Source organism: Labrus mixtus, chromosome 3 (genome assembly GCF_963584025.1).
Source record: "Labrus mixtus chromosome 3, fLabMix1.1, whole genome shotgun sequence".
In the NCBI taxonomy this organism is placed as follows: Eukaryota; Metazoa; Chordata; class Actinopteri; order Labriformes; family Labridae; genus Labrus; species Labrus mixtus.
Window position 1 is genome coordinate 25474069 of NC_083614.1, and position 12574 is coordinate 25486642.

The 12574-nt window shown below is 42.7% G+C and overlaps 1 protein-coding gene across 2 annotated transcripts in view; it reads left to right on the forward strand.

Annotated features, from left to right (window-relative positions):
• Positions 1-10799, forward strand: part of tns3.2 (tensin 3, tandem duplicate 2) — a 47283-nt gene extending 36484 nt beyond the window's left edge. For both annotated transcript variants that reach the window (XM_061034198.1, XM_061034199.1), the window contains 11 exons: positions 3266-3422; positions 4676-5133; positions 5350-5433; positions 5563-5694; positions 5933-6028; positions 7207-7284; positions 8369-8446; positions 8679-8847; positions 9071-9139; positions 9271-9300; positions 9985-10799. In XM_061034198.1, coding sequence (XP_060890181.1) covers positions 3266-3422; positions 4676-5133; positions 5350-5433; positions 5563-5694; positions 5933-6028; positions 7207-7284; positions 8369-8446; positions 8679-8847; positions 9071-9139; positions 9271-9300; positions 9985-10126 — 1493 coding nt within the window. In that variant the 3' untranslated portion in view covers positions 10127-10799. The remainder of the gene's footprint in view (positions 1-3265; positions 3423-4675; positions 5134-5349; positions 5434-5562; positions 5695-5932; positions 6029-7206; positions 7285-8368; positions 8447-8678; positions 8848-9070; positions 9140-9270; positions 9301-9984) is intronic.
• The last annotated feature ends 1775 nt before the right edge of the window (positions 10800-12574 follow it).

Below are 12574 nucleotides of genomic sequence, written 5' to 3' on the forward strand. Positions count from 1 at the left end.
CCATGTCGGAGTGGGGGGGGGGGTCTCCTGAGAGAAGGCAAGACCTAAAAAGAACAACGTGGATGTGGCGGACGAAGCAACAGAGTATGCAATTCGGTATTCAGTATTTGCCTTTATATCAATGCTATGTGTAGTTCAGCAGAATCACAGAACTAAATATTTGAGAAGAACATACTGGAGAAGCGGTCGCCTGAAGACAGTCTATAGTTGTGCACCGATCGAAGGGAATAAACATCACCACCCCCTCCCATTGGCTCGAGGTCATTTATATCCTCCTGCATTCTCACATCAGGTCACTCTGACTTTCTGCGGAAAAATACTAGAGGGCTGGAGGAGAAACTCAGGATAAAGTGAAAAATTCTGCTGTTTTGGGGTTCACACATGCATCACCCCAGAAACTTCAGGAGTTTTGTGCATGTGTGAAAGCACTACTTGACTGTTCATTATGCGTCTCAGCAGCTGCCAGTAACTTCTCAATGATAGAAATCTGATCCAGCATACAAAATGTTGGCATCATAGAAATGTGTGGGAAACATTGTGAGCGTGGGAACATCATGGTGAAGTCCTAAACCCTGGACCTGTTGTGAAGGAATTATTTAATTAATCATTAAAAGCATTTAAAAAAAGACAGAAATGTAAATAGACTCTGTATTAGAAATAACTCAAAGGGCACACAATGAGCAAATACTTCAGGAAATTGACATTAAGTGGATCAGTGCATCAACAAATGAGCAATTTATTAGCCTGGGAATTTAGGAACCTCAAAGCGTTTATTTGGTAATTGCAAAATACTTTAAATTTAAAAATTGTAATCACAGTCAGTGTGCTCCAAAGTTCAGGAAGGACACTCCTGCTTGTTATAAGAATATGTATTTTAACAAAAAGTAAATGGGTGACCCCCCCCAACTATACAGATGTATAATATGCATGAACATGTTACAGCATTCACTCATAGTCAGGCAATAAATTTATGCCGTTAATTGGTGGTTGGCATATCTTTGATAATATGTCAAATCCATAAATACAAACTTACATTTAAAAGTATCACAAGTTTCTAATAATGTAGTAAATAATCATTTTCCCCCTGAAATGAGAGTAGAGTACGAGCATAAAGTGTCATCAAGTAGGAAAACTAGAGTACAAATGAAGATACTTAAAACTTGAATGAATGGAATTTACCTGGAATACAAACTTTGAGAGGGTTAAATATTATCCTGTATTTACTTTATTCCACTATATGTTAGTGTGTGTGCAGTGTGTGTGTGTGTGTGTGTGTGTGTGTGTGTGTGTGTTGCATTATGCCTCAAACATTCTTTAAATTCATGAGCAGCACGCGGGTGATTATATAATCCTCTGGGGATGATGCTGTCCAAAACAATCTTAAACAGAGCTGCTGGTGGAGTCAAAATTCCTCCATCAACGAGAGTCTGAATGGAGAGAAGGAGCGGAAGAGAGGGGGGGTATGATGGCTGGATGGGGGGCGGCCAGCCTGAACAAGGAGCTCTTTCTAATGATTGACTCTTTACACGGTGACTCATGGTACTTCACAGGCCCGAGGCGGCCTGCCCTCATGTTTGCTGAATGACACAGTGTGTGCTGTCAGAGTGTCAGGATGTCGTGCTGCCCTCCCTCCAACACCACAACATGCTGCATGAAGTATTCACATTTGTTGACATGAATAAAAGTACCACACCATACGGCATGATAAGAAATACTGCAAGGAAAACAGCTGCTTAGACATCTTAAAGTACACTCAGGCAAATGTTGCTGATGCTGGAGCCAGGAGGAGGTTAGCTTAGCTTAGCTTAGCATAAGGATAAGAAGGAAGGAGAGAAAACTAGCTCGTCTCTGTCCAAACATTTAAAAAACACCTCGTAAAGCAGTGGTTCTCAACTGGTGGGTCGGGGCCCAAAAGTGGGTCATGGAGGCGGATATTGTCTTTATAGTGTAGTATAGCAGACTATGTCTTGTCTCACCCCCAATTTCCACATACTCTGAATGTCTTTCAGAGCCACGCACTACGCCGCCGTTCACTGCCACTCTAGTCAATCATTGTGTTTCCGTAGCGACTGCACTGTCTGTTTAAAAAACGCTGCAAGTCTATTTTCAACGGAGTACGCTGCAGGCACGCGTCAAGCTGGAAAGAATATGACAACCTGGACAGGAAGTCAGTCAAGGAAATGAACAGAGCGTCCGGTCAATTTCAAAATAAAGCATAATATTTTCTGTCACTTTATGAACATTATGTCAAAACAGGCACCAAAACGAACAACAGATCAACCTCAAGACAAAGTAACATGTTGTTTGCAAGTTCTTCTCTTTATTCCTGTGCACGAAGTATGAGGGAATTTGGGGTCGGGACACTCCCTGCCGCTCCCCCACCCTGTCTGACGGGGATAGTCTCCCACTGTGAGGTGCATGTGTTAACAACCAGAGCGCGAGGACTTCAGGAGCAGTCCCGCCTTCATTTCTCTCGACATTTTTCAGGAGTGCATATTTGAGAATGGCGACTGAAGCCAGTAACTACAACAGATAAGATTATCCTCCTTTCCCCGACTGTCATTCCCTACTCTCTCTCCCTGATTTCTGACTCTAGTCACCGTCCTTTCTCTCCATTAAAAGCACAAAGAGCCCAAAAATGGATCTTTAAAAAAAAAAAAAACCTAAGATTATCCTCATGTGATGACTCACATTTAGAGGTGTGATCTGACTCAAGTAGTGTGATGGGAAATACCTTTGGGATGACACTTTACTACGACGTATCATTAAGATGCGAATGACTCAGACTGATGGGAGTGTGAGATGAGGATTAGGATTTCTTTCTTGCTGAAATAAAAACCTTACAAGATGCGCTATTAGGACTGGGCCACGTCTATGGGGAAGAAAACTGAGATTTTCTTGGGAAAATTGTGGCTATTTTATGAGGAAGAAACCCCGAAGAAACACATGTTGAGTAAACAGATTAAAAACCATGCTGAAGTCGTAGGGACAAAACAGTAGATGGTGACATGAGATCAGGGTGTGGATTAGGGTGTAATCAAAGTAAACTGTCTGCCTTGTAAAAGTGAAGTGGGTTTTTTGACTCTGCTGGAACGCCGTTATGTTTCTGTAATCCAAACAAAGAAGCGGCTCGACGTCGGCAAACATCACAGAGTAGTAAAATGACGGCCGTTATTACAGTTCATTCATCTTTATGGTACCTCTGGTTATTCTTTGACAAACTGTGCCGGCAAAAGAGGATTCAACTTGTGTTTGTCTTTGTCAGATTCCCGGAGCTTCCTGGACAGTATGAACCACGCCGGCGGCCCCGCAGAGGGAGAGCGGTTCAGATCAGACGTGTCGGTCACGCCCGCTTCCTGTCAGAGGATCTTTGGCTCCATGTGCTCCGTGTCATCAGACAGCCCCCTCCCACACACAGACAGGTAGGCACAACATTCACGGGTGTGTCTCTGAGTGGTCTGTTTGTCAGAGTTTGGACACTTTTAAGACCGATATAAGAATTTGCAGAAGTAGCATTCTTTATTTCGGTTTCACTACAGCGGTTACAAAATGGGCCAGAATCTATAAAACAGGTGAAAAATGGCCGTTCTTCTCAGATGTGTTTATTATATCCTTAGTTAGCATTTCCCTATTGGTCGCATTATCTCAATCATAACTTTCTAGTCCTCTTTAATACAGCACGATGTTCAGTCTGTTAATGATGTTCTTATTAAGAGTAAAACTGACAATATGGACTACTTCAGGGCGGGGCTACGTCTGATTCACAAATCGTTACCACAGGTCGCCTTTCAGTCAGGATGGAGGGTAACAAAGCGTGTCCACCCTGTCATCCAAATATGGTCACTTCCTCTTCCAAAAAAAAACAAGATGCAGACAGACAAAATGCTGAGCTCAGAAGGTTGAGAAGATCGGTTCACAAAACAATGGGTTAACATCACAATGGCTACAGGAAGGCTGTGGCTCAGTGGTAGAGGCGGTCGTCTCTCAACCTGAAGGTCGGGGGTTTGATCCCCAGTTCCTGCCGCAATGGCCGATGTGTCCTTGGGCAAGACTCTTAACCCTAAGTTGATCTACAGACTATAGTCTGAGGTTTCAAAGTGTTTTTCCAGTGGCTCTAAATGGAGGCACACTTTGTCCGTCTTGTGTAATTTAAGAAACAACACTTCTCTTTAAATTAGAGGGACAGCCGAGTGACAAGTGTTCAATGTGACAATGACAAGAACGTCTGACTCCAGCAGACAAACTGAGGACGTGTTCTAACTTGTTAAAGTGACTTTTTACGGCAAGAATCTGACTGGTTTCTTATAGATACCCAAACAAACAGAAGCATTAATCATGCTACCTTTTTTAAATTCATTTCCCAGTCGGCTTACTTCCCACATAAACTGCATTCTTTCAAACATTCTTCTTCTTAATCGAAACAGAAATCCAAAAGTCTGAGAGCCTCTTTGACTTCAGCGTCCGGGACACATGCCCAGAAAGTTAACAAGTTGTAAAAAAAAAAAAAAAACAGGAAATTGCTTTATTGCACAAAACAGGAATCCTTCGTCCTCTGTTTTTAGATCAACTTACTCATAAACTGTATCACTAAATATTCAATCATTTCCTTAAAAAAAGAAGAAGCTTTTTCCTGGTGTTGACTCCTCTTCTTATCCTCCCTCTTCCTCTCCTTCAGCTCCACTCCTCCTCCCGTGTGGCACGACCGGACTCCAAACTCGCTTAACTCCCCGTTCCCCCCCCAGCCCTCCCCTCCTCTCTCCCTCAGTACTCCCAATGCCCACAGCTCTCCCCGGGGGGCTCTGAGGGGTCTGGATGGAGATCCTGGGGTCGCCAGGGAAACCGACAGCATGGACTTGTCCTCGTTGTTGTTGTTTGGGAACGGCGGCCTGGAGCACAGCCTGCTGGAGGCCGTGGAGGGCCTCGGGGGCCTGAACCTCATGGGGGATGGGGGCCTCCCTCCCCTGCTGCCTGAGAAGAGGAGAGTGGGTGATGTGGGCGAGCTCGGCTCCCGCTCCCCGACTCTGAGCGGGTTTTCCAGCCCTCACAGCAGCAGCAGCCTCAGCATCCCGTTCTCCTCCCCCATGACTCCCGACCCCCTCAGAGGACTGAGCGGGGCCCCGTCACCTGGAGCAGGTACACTGACCAAGATTATTCTGTTTGAAGCATGACTTTGATATTTTTTAAAAATGGTCAGATGACCCCCAAAACAGAAATGTGTCAGAAGGTCCAAGCAGAAAAGTGAAGTCATCCTTTAAGAGTCTCTCTCGCTACATTTGGTGCGTGCTGTGATTTCATATTTGGCCCTAAAAGCCTGAAAGCTAACACAGAGTCTTAATCTGTGTCTTGCAGACTTTGGCAGTAAGCAGGACACTGTGAAGTTTGTTCAGGACACTTCCAAGTTCTGGTACAAGCCCGACATCTCCAGAGAGCAGGGTAAATATTGGTGTTGGAGCGCAGAGCCTAACGGCCACTTCTGAGCAGATGATAACAAACGTTTGCTCCTCACACAGCATGAACATGACGATTTTAATTTTCTCTCTCTGTGTTTCGTTTTCTCCGCAGCCATCGCGGTGCTGAAAGACAAAGAGCCGGGCTCGTTCATCGTCAGAGACAGTCACTCGTTCAGGGGGGCGTATGGACTGGCAATGAAGGTGGCCACACCGCCGCCCTCTGTGCTACAACAGAGTAAGAAAGGTAGGCAAGATACTAGATGTGTTTGCATTTGTAGTTCGTTTTTTAATGCTTAAGGATGCTTATATACATACATGCATGGAAACACAGCGAGGGATACTTCATGTTTTTAAATAATTTATTGGATTTCCAAAGAGATAAGTATTTGATTTATTCACAGATTTATTAGCATGCTTGAGTTATCTAAAATGTGCTGTCACTTGTGAGTAAATAGACTAAAACATACTGTGTGTGTGTGCAGTAGGAGATCTGTCCACCGAGCTGGTGAGACACTTCCTGATCGAGTGCACGCAGAAAGGAGTTCGTCTGAAGGGATGCCCCAACGAGCCATACTTTGGTGAGAATACTGACATTTTTACAGAGATCAATTCTCATGTTAGATACTTGAGTTTCTAATATCTCATCATAAAAGTTAGAGTGGGTGAGGTGGGTCAGATCTAGCTCCACAGCATGGCAAGTTAAATATCATTCAGAACATTTCCTGAGGATTCACTTTGTCTGGAAGCTGCTTCTACTACAAAGAGTAACTGGTTGACAGTTTTTCAGTCGGGCTGATCAAGCAAATTGAATCAATGACATATTAAGATGATCCATCACTTGATGCAAGAAATCTGGTTACCCTGTAATTACCCTGTTATAAGTTGCATAGCAAAGACACAGACTTGGTTATATGTGATTTGTAGCAGCTTTTCAGAGCGAATATTCACAACAAGAGCTCTGGGACATAGTGAAACAAGTGGAAACGACACAGACTGAACAGATTCAACATTCCTCAATGACATCAAGATATCAAACTTGTTGTTTTAGTTCTCTGTGTAAGCAGTGTTTTAATGCTGCTCGAGACGTTATACATGCAAACTGCGTCATTGCACAATATTTAGGAGACTCTAAGTTTGATCCAAAGGTAACTGGACTTGGTTGAAGATCGTTAAGATGTTACACCTCTCCTTCTGAAAGGCTTCTTCAGAGAGGAGGAGAGGTGACATGTCTCTAAAATATTCAACCAAGTACCAAGACCTGGATGTCTGAGAACCTACGCGGACAACCTTTTGGAGCTAAAGTTATTTAAATAATAAAATCGTACCTGCACAATGTCGGGTAACTGGAGCTTTGTAATATGGTTCTTATCTTTAAGGAGGTTATTGACCTTTAAATAAGGCCATACTGATAAATACTGATAAATACTGATAAATACTGGAGGGTATAAAGAACATTATCCAGCTCTGATGTTGTTGTGGAAGAAAAGCAGAACATATCCTTAAACAGTGAATCTTCTGGTGACAATAATGTTCTCCATCAGCACGAGGCCAGAACACATGGAAACTACATTTAAAGTGCTGTTAGTGTGAGTCAGTCCACTGAGCAGTTTGTATCCATTGCAGGACACAATGTCTTCCCTCTGCTGCCCCCTGCTGCTCAGTACGATGAGGTGCAGCCCGCTCTGTTAGCTCAGTCAGTGAGGCTGTTTTTAAAATAAATGTTCATAATGAATGTTGTTTTTTATTCTGCAAACAGGAAGTCTCACTGCTCTGGTGTGTCAACACTCCATCACCCCGCTGGCTCTGCCCTGTAAACTCATACTGCCTGACAGAGGTACACTGACCGTGTGTGTGTGTGTTTGTGTGTGTTTGTGTGTGTCTGATATGGAGAAGCACCAAATATCCTTTTGCAGGCTTCAGAGCATCAAAAATCTAAAGCTTCCTCTTTTCCCTGATTATCCCTTCAAATTCAATCAAACGATTTGTCTCAAAACATATTCAATTTAAAGGCAGGGTTGGTCATTTCCTGCAGATCCACTTTTTAAGATGTTGGTTGAAATTGTCTTAAGGTCCTGACATAAATTAAAAACTCCTGTGCTCTGAAAAAGGAACAAATAAAATCTGTCATCTGTAGCAGTTGTAAGCCTGTAAAAACTTCAACCAATGTTGAACCAATCACACGCCTCCCTGTCTCCCTGCTCGCTCTCTACCTCTAGCGTGCACGAGCCCACACTCAAAGTGGGTGATGAGCTGATGAGCAGAGGGGAGGGGGTGGGTGTAGACGGAGCATTGAGGGAATACTACTTTCAAAATCATGCTAGTTTTCTAAATGACCAACCCTGCCTTTAAATTGCACTCCGCCCATAGAGTCCATACACATAAAACTTTGCATCAACAAACCTCCATAGTTACTTATAAATATGTATTAATACTATACTTGAGAAATATCTAAAAAATAGCAGAGTATTTTGAAGTATAACTTTGTGTTCAGTGCACAAACAGCCATATTATTCAATTTTCCAAGACAGTATGTTTACAAAATGTTGGATTTCAATCATCACAACCCAAAAGATTTCTAGTAAACATAGATTTCCTGCACATGAAGAGACACTTCTCAGTATTATTTTGATTTGGATTTACACAATCCAAAACCTGTTCTGAACGTTGTTACAATTAACCCTGACACCGAAAGTGTTTTCAGTCTGTTGCCACTTTAATGTCGTTCATATACAGAACAATAGATTATTTAAAAATCTAATTAGCTCTGTCAGTCATCAAACTCTCTGCAAAAAAAAAACGTCCAGTGTTTGTGTGTGCAAACTTACTTCGTCCCGGGCACAAAGGACTGTTTGCATGCAGAGTGTGCACCTGCAGTTTAGGTTTCGTTCTTTCATCTTTGTGTTTTTTTGTGTTTGCAGACCCTGTGGAGGAGCTGACTGACACGTCTGCACAAACATCAACAAACTCAGCAGCTGAGCTCCTCAAACAGGGTGCAGGTACACAACGAACACCGCACACACACACACACACACACACACACAATAACCTGTCTGTGTGTGTTATTTAGCATCAACAGCATCAGCATTAGTTAAAACTTGTGAATCTGCTACAAAATATACAAAAAAAACCCCATCCTTTTAAGGTGAATTAAATCCATATATGATAACTTGCATTGTGTGCAGAGCGGTTTCCTTCATGTTGTGCGTCTGTTTGTGTGTTGCTGTGCAGCGTGTAACGTGTGGTACCTGGGCTCTGTGGCTCTGGAGTCTCTGACCGGACACCAGGCGGTGCAGAAGGCGACCACGATGACGCTCTCCATGGACCCGCCACCCGCCTCCACCGTGGTCCACTTCAAAGTGTCGGCTCAGGGCATCACACTGACCGACAACCAGAGGAAGTGAGTGTTCAAACCTGTTCACACAAACACACAGAAACAGATGTGTTAACTCAATTACTGCTTTGTAGTAAAGTTTGTTCTAATCACACTTTTCCCCCACATCTTGTTTATTTAGTTTAGCTTAGAAAACTTTGAGTTAGGTAGGATTTGAATTCAAATGGTTTTATATTAATTAACTGCTTTAAACTTGTGTTAAAGAGGTTCTCTCTGTTGGTTCCTTCAGGCTGTTCTTCAGGAGACACTACGCTGTCAACACGGTCATCTTCTGCTCTCTGGACCCTCAGGGCAGGAAGTGAGTACATTCATTACATCACACTCATGCCAACAAAGTGCTTTGAACTGAACTGAAGTTAGGATGGATTAATGTTTACATTTGATGTCTGATAAAAGTTTGATGACTTTCTGTCCTTTGTTTCCTCACAGGTGGACAAGAGACAGCGGCTCCACTGCAAAGTAAGTCCCTTTTTATTTACTGTGGCTGTGTGCCAAATCACACACAAGTGAGGCGTCGCCTGAGAGCTCGTTCAGGCAGTCGACTCGAGCTGCACTGATGTCACACCTGACATGCTTCAATATCCACAATCACCTGACAACACCTCCTTCTGATTAGCGCTCTGTTTAAGCTCCCTCTCCTCTGTAACTGCCAGCTCTAACCTGCACCAGTACAGCACTGTCGCTCAGCTCCACCACCACCCCAGCGTCCACCCGTAGGCTCTGACTGGAGGGTTTAAGATATCATCCTATCACTCCTTAAATGTCTGCATGTAAATGAAAACTGTGAGGAGTGATGAGGTCTGAGCCAAGACACCAAACACAAACTAAATTCTGTTGAAAAAAAAAAGCCACCTTTTGTCTTGTTAAGGTGTCCATCAACTTATTTCACATCCAAAATCCAAGTTTAACACTGAACTCGTCAGGCAGGTGGAAATGTAGCTAAAAAACCACAAATGCAATTTAACGGGGATTTCAAACTTTGAGCAGCCGTAGTTCAACCAAACAGTTTGAATAGCTGCATTAGGTCGTACTCTACACGAGACACTGAACTTCTAAATGACTCTGTTGTAACTTGAAATCTGCAAAGTCTACCTATATTGAGTCAGGGCTCTCTCTCTCTCTCTCTCTGTTTTCTTCTGTTAGGATCTTTGGATTCGTAGCCAGGAAATCCCAGAGTGAGACTGACAATATGTGCCATCTGTTTGCCGAGCACGACCCCGAGCAGCCGGCGAGCGCCATCGTCAACTTCGTCTCAAAAGTCATGATCGGATCGCACAAGAAGTGAAGAGAACTGAAAAGAAAAAACTCACTTCAAAGTAAAAGATTCACCTGGACTGAGACTGAGAAACTACAAACCAACACACTCCAGAACCCGGTCTTTTAGGGGCTCCATCCTGCAGAATAAACTTGTGTATTTTGTACTGACTGCACTGCAAGATGCCGCCACTAGAGGGAGCCGAGACTGTCATGTATAAAGTTGAACTCATTTTCCCTGAGGCTCTACTTGAAGAGACATCCATGGAAATGTTTGTAAAAAGTGTATAAAGTCACACACGTCCTGTCCCTGAGGATCTGGTGTCAAAACTACATTTTGTCACATTATCAGAGTTTTATCTCTACATGTTGAACATCACACTGTCCTTGGCTGTCAGACTTGGCGAGTATAAAACATTTACTTCTGATTAAACCTGCAGAGAATCAAATATTTTGATGAAAAACAGATATATTTATGTATAAATGTGGTTCTGAAGCCTTTCCTTTTAATCAACAATTTTTGTGCAAACCAGTACAGAGCGATCAATACTGTTGTGGTGGCGTCGTGCTTCAGATGGATTTATCGTGTTGTGTTTATAGTATTTATCCCTTTCTACAGATGTGTAAAAGTCTTTCTTCATTGTCATATATTTTTGTATATTAACACATACTGTACATTAAGATTAAAGGCGGTGTACCTCTGAGCTGACTCGTCTGTTTGACTTATTGTTGCTACACTGAAGATACTACAGTGCGTACAGAACGCTGCCTGCGTGGACCAAGCAGCAACCTCCGGTATTGAAAAATGAAGCCAATGTGGAAGTGCCAAATCCTGCAGTTCGTCGAGTGTCCACTAGGGGCTGGCTGCAGGAACACAGGAAGTCACATACACAAAAGCTGTTTTTACAGCATAAATTAATTTACAGCCTGGTACAAAAAACTAAATAGGTTTTGATTAGTTATTATCATCACTGGCACACACTGTACAGGTCAATAACCTCCTCTGCAGATTAATAATGCTGATATGAAACCACAGCAACTGTAGTATAGATCATTTGAGCATTGATGCACAGAGATCTCATACAGTGGAGATTCTAGAGTCTGTTGGGGCCCTCGTTAAAAACCATTTGGGGGGCCCTCCAACCAGCTTTGCAGCAATCATGCATGTAGCGCTCAGCAGGGCAACAAATGTAAGTGCTGTCAGATGGTGCCCCCTAGGGAGGTTTTCCTTCTGTCGTTGCATCCATACATGCCCTATATATTTCACCATAGACATGCATGTGTTTTACTCATTTTCTCATGATAACTAGTACATTTTGTATGTTTTCTCAGGATCATGACTTATTAATTTTGTTATCTTGGGATTTTTTTATCATGGTGTTCCCATGGCAACGAGTTAAATTCAGTCATTTAAATTGTTATCACAGGAAAACCAGCTTTGTTATCTTGAGATAACGCCATGAATAAGTCAAGATCTCGAGAAAAACAACCAGAAATGACTCGTTATCACGGTGAAATATAATGCATGGATGCACGTCCTCTGAGGCCAGTGGTTCTCAACTGGTGGGGCGGGACCCAAAAGTGGTTTGCGAGACTGTTATCAGTGGGTCGTGAGCATGTGCCTGGAAACAACCTGGTGTCAAACAGTCTGTCAAGCGCTGAGGCCTCTTCAGGACCAGAGGAATCAAACGCTCATGTATGCTGTAAAAATACGTTTTGAGGCGGGACTTAAAGGAGTGTAAAGTGTGAACTAGAAGTGAGTGCAAATGTTACATCTACTTAAAACAATATTTGTTTTTTATTTCATCTCAATGAATGTAAAGTTTCCAACTTATAAGGAGTCAATAGAAAGTATGAACGTGAGTCAAAAGGATATCTTATTGTAAAATAAATCCAAATATGAATAAATTATCAAGATGACTTTGAATGAGGAGGCTGCAGAGGGCTGTGAGCCGTGGTCTCTGCTGTCTCTTCACAGCATTTCTCATCCTGGTTGGACCATGAATGAAGGCTTGTTGTTTTCAATCATCTTAAATATGATAACTTTTTTAAGTTTGAGCCACTATGTCTTTAACATAGTATGTCTTTAACATACAAACATGTCACACGTTTGGATTAAATGTCATATATTGATTTTGGGGTGGAATGACCCTTTAAAATCTGTAGTTGCAGCTACCCGCTTCACCAATAGATGGCAGTAATGAGCCACCAAACGTAAACTTAAAGAGTTGCACCCTGTATAAATGAGTTGTTCGCTTCATAGAATGCAAAGAACTTAAAGGTGTTTCACAAATATTCAGTTTGTTCACGTTCAGGTTTTGATTTTTAGCATCTTTCGTCCTTCTTGGGCTCATAAGAACTCTTATCTGATGCAGAGTAACAGTTGCAGATGCAGCGACGCAGCTCCACACACGTAAAGAAGAACCAACACATTGAATAAACTTGGCAACGTCAAAGTGTGTCCAAGCTTGTGTGTGTG